This window comes from Colobus angolensis, unplaced genomic scaffold (assembly GCF_000951035.1).
Source record: "Colobus angolensis palliatus isolate OR3802 unplaced genomic scaffold, Cang.pa_1.0 Scaffold38, whole genome shotgun sequence".
Lineage (NCBI taxonomy): Eukaryota > Metazoa > Chordata > Mammalia > Primates > Cercopithecidae > Colobus > Colobus angolensis.
Window position 1 is genome coordinate 7,930,249 of NW_012117154.1, and position 7,785 is coordinate 7,938,033.

General features: G+C 64.0%; 1 protein-coding gene across 1 annotated transcript in view; it reads left to right on the plus strand.

Annotated features, from left to right (window-relative positions):
- The window catches only part of AIRE (autoimmune regulator), a 15,440-nt gene that overhangs the window by 3,283 nt on the left and 4,372 nt on the right, over window positions 1–7,785 (plus strand). The window contains exons 2-11 of the mRNA XM_011954231.1: window positions 295–597; window positions 844–999; window positions 1,360–1,434; window positions 2,194–2,307; window positions 3,517–3,662; window positions 3,849–3,929; window positions 4,931–5,046; window positions 6,142–6,241; window positions 6,765–6,947; window positions 7,545–7,666. Of these exons, the coding sequence (XP_011809621.1) occupies window positions 295–597; window positions 844–999; window positions 1,360–1,434; window positions 2,194–2,307; window positions 3,517–3,662; window positions 3,849–3,929; window positions 4,931–5,046; window positions 6,142–6,241; window positions 6,765–6,947; window positions 7,545–7,666 (1,396 nt within the window). The remainder of the gene's footprint in view (window positions 1–294; window positions 598–843; window positions 1,000–1,359; window positions 1,435–2,193; window positions 2,308–3,516; window positions 3,663–3,848; window positions 3,930–4,930; window positions 5,047–6,141; window positions 6,242–6,764; window positions 6,948–7,544; window positions 7,667–7,785) is intronic.

Genomic DNA, 7,785 nt, shown 5'->3' on the forward strand with positions numbered 1-7,785 from the left:
CGAGGACAAGTTCCAGGTGGGCCCCCTGCCCGCCCTCCACGGCCCCCAGGCCCTGTGAGCCAGGGATAGTCCCCAGGGAAGTTCCAAGAGGACCCCGCCCCATGCCTCCCGCCCCTCCAGATTCCCAGGCCCCTCCAGCCTTCCCCAACTCCTTCACGGCAAGGAGCCAGGGCGTCCCTGAGGACAAGTTAGAAGTTAGTCCCCTTTTCCCAGCTGTCCCCACACCTCACCCCCAAGCCAAGGGAATGGCCTCCAGGTTCCCCCAGTCCCACCCTCAACACCCTATACCACCAGATAGGTGCGGAGCTGCCCAGGTCACCAGCACCTCTGCCTGGGAGCTCCACCCTCTAGTCGTGGTGGAGATGGGCAGGCCACAGGGTGTGGGGGACCACGGCAGGGACCCTCATGCCACCCCACTGCAGGAGACGCTTCGTCTGAAGGAAAAGGAGGGCTGCCCCCAGGCCTTCCACGCCCTCCTGTCCTGGCTGCTGACCCAGGACTCCACAGTCATCCTGGATTTCTGGAGGGTTCTGTTCAAGGACTACAACCTGGAGCGCTATGGCCGGCTGCAGCCCATCCTGGACAGCTTCCCTAAAGGTGGGTCTTGGTGGGCTTGGCCATGCTGGCGGCCTGGGGCAGCTGCTGTCACCTGCTCAGCCCAGCTGGACTGGAACCAGAGTGATGTTTGAGGAGCCCGTGGGTGATGTCCCAGGACATCTTGGATCCTAAGAGGCAAAGGGGCCAGGCCTCACCCACCTGGCCAGGGTGTCCAGTTTCTGGGGCCCACCCTCCCCCTGGAGAAAACCCTGAGGTTGGGACCCTGCTCCTGCCCCTGAGCTGCAGATGTGGACCTCAGCCAATCCCGGAAGGGGAGGAAGCCCCCGACCGTCCCCAAGGCTTTGGGACTACCACCCAGACTCCCCACCAAGAGGAAGGCCTCAGAAGAGCCTCGAGCTGCCGCGCCAGCAGCCCTGACTCCAAGGGGCACCTCCAGCCCAGGTACCCCACAGGGGAAGCCAGCCGGGGTCTCCAGTCTTCCCCGGGAGCCCATGCCCCCTCCCCCCCCGGGCTCCCACCCACTGGGCGTGGAGCCAGCCTGCCTGGGGCTGTGGGGGTCTCCTCTGGGTATTAGACCAACACACTGGACCAGCCTCTCAGCTCCCTCCTGCCTGGAGGGTGCCCTCCCCAGGGCTGGCAAAGTAGGCAGGCGGGTTTCATTTTACTGATGAGAAACCAGAGCCCGGCAAAGGGAATACCCAGCACTGGGCCCCCTCCACCCCTCCCTTCTCCGGCCCCTGCCCACCAGCACTCACCCCCACCGAGAGGGGAGGCCAGGCTGCCCCCAGCTCCCCCGTTCAGGCTCTCAACTGAAGGCCAAGCCCCCCAAGAAGCCGGAGAGCAGCGCAGAGCAGCAGCGGCTTCCACTTGGGAATGGTGAGTGGGGCCCAGTGGGAGCGCCTCCCTTCTGCCTGGCCAGGGGCAAGGGGTCAGGGGTCAGAGCAGGGCCTGCCCTCTGAGACCCTGTCCTAGGGGCTGGGGACATGCTGGCCTGGCGTGTCATTCCAAGGGCCTAAGCTGCACCACCAGACCCAGGAAGGGGATACCTTGGGTCCAAGCATGATCTTGCCAGTCGCCCCTGCCCCCACTGCACCCTGGTTCTGGGACCCCTTCTCAGGCACTTCTCTGCCCATCCACTCCCTGTTCTTCAGGACCAGTCCAGACATGGCTTCCTCCAGAAAATCATCCCTGGCCCCCAGCTGCATGCAGGCTGAACCCTTCCTGTCCCCTTCTCCTTCCTTCCCAGGGCACTGGACTCCAGAGGCCCCCTATGCCCACTGCTGCCCTCCCTGAGGGCAGAGCCTAGGAACTCTGTGTCCCTCCCAGCACAACCCAGGGCCCATGTCATGGCGGGGGCTGCTCATTGGGCATTCCTTCTTCTCCACTGTGCCAGCTCTGCTGACACTGCCACCCCCAGCACACGCACGCATGGGTGCACACACGAACACACACGCTCTCATGTCTCTGCCCTTACCCGTGGGCTGTCTGCACCAGGCAGGGCTGGGTTCCCTCCTCGGCCTGCCCTGGCTGGAAGGAAAGGGCTCTGCAGCCCCGTACTGCCTGCTCCTGGCATAGACTTTGTGCTCGGGAACTGTCTTCCCCATGGGTGACCCCAGTGGGTGCTCCCTTTCCCAGGGATTCAGACCATGTCAGCTTCAGTCCAGAGAGCTGTGGCCATGTCCTCTGGGGATGTCCCGGGAGCCCGAGGGGCCGTGGAGGGGATCCTCATCCAGCAGGTGTTTGAATCAGGTAGATGCTGTGGCGGGGAGATGGGACGGACGGGGAGACCCAGGCTCCAAGATGGAAGGAGGATCGCGCCCCTCTGCGCCCTTCCGCGCCCCCCTCCACGCCCCCCTCCACGCCCCTCCACACCCCTTTGCACCCTGGTGGTCCCACAGCATGTGGGGCTGTCGCTCATGTAGCCAGAGTTTCTGCCTGTGGTTCTGATGACTTTGGAGGAGGAGGGTGGGCACTGAAGTCTCCCTGTCGGGGCACCTTCTGCAAGGCCGGTGGTCCAGGCCCACATCCCAGCCGGGATGCGCTGCACCCCCAGTCACCTCCATCCGTGTGCATGGGCCCTCCTGGGCCATGGGGCTGCATCCTTAGAAAGTTCTGTCTGTGCTGCTGAGACCCTCCAGAGTGTCTGCACTCTTCAACCAGGACAGGCTGCGGGGTCCTCACCCCCCATTCCCTGGCCAGCCACTGACCCCATGCAATCACCAGTGCCATCTGGCCAGGGCACAGCAAGGCTGCTGGTGGCAGACCCATTGTGCCATCGGGCGTTCCATCTACAGTCCCTGCCACGGCGTCTCCTCGGTGCTGGGCATGGGCTGGGAACACCAGGCACAGCCAGGGCCCTGGTCTTGCACTTCTGGGTGGTCCCAAGGCCCACTGTATTACTTCCTAAGGCTGTTGGATCAAATGGCACAAACTGGGAAGCTTGAAATGACAGAAATGCCAACATCAAGGTGTCTCGGGGCCATACTCCCTCTGCAGGTTGCAGGGAAGAATCCTTTCTTGTCCCTCCCAGCTGCTGGTCGTTATGGGGGTATCCCTGTGCCCCTTGTTCCTGGGCTCGGGGTCCCACCACTCCGGTCTCTGCCTCTGCGGTCTCACAGCCGTCTCCCATGTGTCCTCTTTACAAGGGCACCAGTCATTGAACTTATGGTCCAGTGTGACCTCATCTTAACGAATCACATCTATAATGACCCCAATTCCAAGTAAGGACACACTGAGGTTCTAGGTGAACATGAACTTTGGGGGACACTATTGAACACCCTGGTGTAGACCCGGGGCAATCCCCAGGCCCCAGACTCGACTGGGGTGGGGGCGGGCTGGAGGAACGCAGGCTGTGGGAACTCCACCTGTCTCTGCTAGACCCCAGTCCGGGGCCTACACGACTGCCAAGGCAGGTCCTGCTGGGTAGGTGAGCCAGGACCAGCCGGCATCTCCTCCCAGGGGGCTCCAAGAAGTGCATCCAGGTCGGGGGGGAGTTCTACACTCCTGGCAAGTTCGAAGACCCCGGTGGTGGGAAGAACAAGGCCCGCAGTGGCGGTGGCCTGAAGCCTGTGGTTCGAGCTAAGGGAGCCCAGGGCGCTGCCCCCGTAAGCACCTGACCCTCCCTGGGGAGCCCGGGTCTTGATGCACCCCCACCCCAGGAACAGCATTCCCCCGGGGGAGTGGCTCTGCTGGGGGGCTGGCGGCTGCTGCCGAGAGACGCCTGGTGCCACAGCCATGTGCACTCTCGCTGCTCAGGCTGCCCCCATGGCTGACGCCCCTCTTCCTTGCAGGGTGGAGGTGAGGCTAGGCTGGGCCAGCAGGGCAGGGTTCCTGCCCCTCCGGCCCTCCCCAGTGACCCCCAGCTCCACCAGGTAATGCCCTAGACCACAGGAGGGGCCCCTGTTTTCCCTCTTCCCTCGGGTGGGTCCTGCTGCCTCTGCCTTGACCTGGGCACTCAGGGATGAGCACTGGGGCCTGAGTCCTTCCCACAGGGCAGAGCTCTTTTTCTTTAACAACAGTATTTTCTCCTGATAATATACAATTGTAATATTTTAAATAAGTCAGAGAAAGTGAGGTCCTCTCAGGCTCTTAAAAGCACAGCATTTAGTCCAGGTTGTACGCACTGTTCTCAGCCGGGCCCATGGGTGGGCCGGGCACCCCTGCTATAGCCAGGAGCTTGAGGGTCCACTGGGAATGGTCTCCAGCATGGTTTCCTAATGGGGTAGAAGCAGTGTGGTGTGTGCCTGCCATGGTGGGTTACAGATCTTGACCAGTTGGCACCAGGGGCTCTGTGGGGCCCTGGCACTTAGGAGTGACAGGGCCCAGTCCTGCCCTGCAGGGGCACCCAGGCTGGCAGGCGTCTGGGGGATTGTTAGAATAAGTAAGGTAATTGCTGAGCAGGACCAGCCTAGTCTGGCTGTCTGGAGGGATTCTGGAGGAGGTGGTACCTGGGAGACCCCTGAAGGCACAGCATACCACCCAGGCAGGGCACAAGGAGGGTGGGGGCTGCAGGTGGAGGATTCAGCAGGTGCTGAGGTCAGGAGAGACCTCCCTGGGCCTGGCCCCACTGCCCTGTGAGGAAGGGTGCATGTGGTGGGTATACAGTTCCAGGGCCCCTGGAACACAGCAGCCCGTGAGAAACCGGGTTTTCTTCCCAGTAGGGATGGCCCGGAGGGGTGTCTGTTAGAGACTAGATGGATGGGGAACAGGTGGTCAGGGTGGAATTTCAGGCCCTGGCAGCATGGGAGCAGGGCAGAGACTGGGGAGTTCAGGTGCCCAGAGATGCTGGGGGAGCCGTTTTGGGAAGGAGGTGGCTCTCAGGAGGGTGCTGCCCCCCAGCCCAGTCTGCATGGGCGTCTCTTGCCTGTGCCAGAAGAACGAGGACGAGTGTGCTGTGTGCCGGGACGGCGGGGAGCTCATCTGCTGTGATGGCTGCCCTCGGGCCTTCCACCTGGCCTGCCTGTCCCCTCCACTCCGGGAGATCCCCAGGTGAGCCTGAACCTCTGCCAGCGCAACCAGGTCACCCCAGTTCACAGCCACCTCTACCCATTGACCCTGAAGGGAAGCCCCCCCATCCATGGTGGAAGGGGGCTCTGAGTCAGGTCACTGGGCCATGGGGCCAGGGCCTGGGGATTTCCCACCCTGCCACCTGCCTCGCAGCCTGGCCACACCGGCTGCCCAGCTGGGCCCCTGAGGGCAGCAAAGCAGAACAGAGGCCCTGGGTGAAGATGCCACCCTGTCCAAGCTCATCCCAGGCTGCAGCCCACGCCCCCATGGGTAGCCGGCCTCCACCCCCAAGCCCCGCCCCAGAGTCCCACCCCAGACAGGGCTGGGGTGCACAGAGGCCACAGGGCTGCGCCCCCAAGGGCAGGTGGGGGCTTGTCCACCAATGCACAGGACCCCGGGCTTAGTGGGGGCGGGAGGCCTCCTCTGTGTTCACATCCCAGCAGTCCCTCCCCACAGCCCACCAAGCCCTGCCCTTACTCCAGCCCCACAGGACATGGCAGTCTGGGAGGAAGACCTCTGGGAGGAGTGGGGACCCACGCTCAGGCGAGGCTCTACCCCAGCCCCTGAGTGGCCATCACCAGGCCCCTCTCAGCCTCTTGTGTCATCACTAGAATAAGGGGTGCAGCCAGGGGCCTCACTCGGCTCCTTCGGAAGCCGTCCTCCTTGCTGTCTCTTCCTGCCCTTGATCGCCTCCCATTCTGCTGGGTGCCATTCCCCTTAAGGAAACGGGGTGGGTCCCGGGACATAAACAGTCAGCTTAGGGGGGCCCCGGCAGGGCCCAGCCCTGAGAGGCAGGCAGAGCCACTGTGGGCTCGCAGGTGTTGGGGATTCCTGGGGTTCATCAGAGAGCACACCAAGGGGACCCTGATCGCGCTGGCCAGGGCCACCCCATTAAGGGTAAATGTTCCCCTCGGGGCTCTCCCTTCCTGTGTCTCTGCCCATCTCCCTGCTGTGCCTTGGTTCCCCCTCCGTAAAAGGACATGGTGCGGCGGAGCCCCCGAGCCCCACCCGTGGGTTTGGGGATCTGTCATCCGCTGTCTTGTTCTGCATGTCTCTGACTGGTGGACGCACGAGCAGTGGGACCTGGAGGTGCTCCAGCTGCCTGCAGGTGACAGTCCAGGAGATGCAGCCCCGGACAGAGGAGCCCCGGCCCCAGGAGCCACCCGTGGAGACCCCGGTATGGCCATGCCCCCTTCTAGGCCGGGGCACCCCTCCTGTCTGTCTGTCCCCTGGAGTCCCGTGGGACAGGCCTGCCCCAGCTGTAGCACTGTGCCCCTCATGCCCACGCCTGGTCCTTGTGGTCCCCTGCGGTGGAGCCCCCATGATGGTTCCTATAGGCCAAAACCCAGCTCTCCTGGCTGCGGATCCACCCCTGGGGAGGCACTATGAGCACTGATAACGGCCCTGGAAGATGTGCTCATCGTTCTGCTGCTGTAAAGACAGGAGGGCTACTGTGCACAGGCCCAGTGTTCCCTCTGACAGCCCTGAGGGCCATGGGGCCCCTTGTGTGTAGACGGGGGAGGAGGGAGGACCACAGAGCCTGCCACAGGCCTTTCCCACTCAGTGTGGACGCCTTCCACCACGCTGGCCCTCCGCCCCCACCCTGCTGCCCCGGGTTTCCGGGTCCCAGCAGACACTGACTCCCGGGTGGTGCCCGGCAGGTGCCCACTGCCCCTCTGATGCTGACCCTTGGGTTCCAGCTCCCTCCGGGGCTTAGGTCGGCGGGAGAGGAGGTGAGAGGTCCACCTGGGGAGCCCCTAGCCGGCATGGACACGGCTCTTGTCTACAAGCACCTGCCGGCCCCGCCTTCTGCAGCCCCCCTGCCAGGGCTGGACTCCTCGGCCCTGCACCCCCTACTGTGTGTGGGTCCTGAGGGGCAGCAGGTGAGCGGGGAGTGCAGGTCAGGGTGGGCTCTTCAGGGAGCCCAGGACCTACATGGCGGATGAATTCACCTGAAACAGGAGGAGAGGGAGGCCAGGCAAGACAGGGTCTGGGAGGCACAGGGCTTGGGGCTGTGGGGGGAACGTGGGGAGCTTCACGGAAATGGGGAGGCTCCTAGACCTCCACTCCAGCTCCTGGCCCTGGGCATTACCGCTCGCCTCATAAGGCAGGACAATGAAGGGCGGGATGGCCCAGCGCACATGGGAGCCCGCTCTGCCCTGCCTCAATTCCCTTCACTGCAGTCCTGTGGGCACCGCCCTTCAGGAGACTCCTGCACTCAGCCCCAAAGGAGGCCGGGCCGGCCAAGCGGGAGAGAGGTGTGGGCACCAGGCTTGCCTGGGGTGCTTGGGTCTCCCCTGCCTCCTGGGGATGGGACTAGTCCCGCTGTCCTGCAGCCTCGGCCGCACCGTGAGGCTTCCCACTTACACCCAGACCTGCTGTCCAGCCCTGGGTGGTCCCAGGGGAGAGCACAGAGGGCGCGGGTTCAGCTACGTTTCCCTCCGGCCCCCCGCGTCACCCCACGGGGTCACCTCCCACAGAGTCCAGCTCCTGGCGCGCGGTGCGGGGTGTGCGGAGATGGTACGGAGGTGCTGCGGTGTGCTCACTGTGCTGCCGCCTTCCACTGGCGCTGCCACTTCCCGGCGGGCACCTCCCGGCCCGGGTGAGTGTGGTTGGCATGGAGACCCAAACCCACACCCACACCATACAGCTCAAACCACACCCCATCCACACCCTACACCCTATACTCATCCTACACCCCCCACGCACCCCACACCCCCG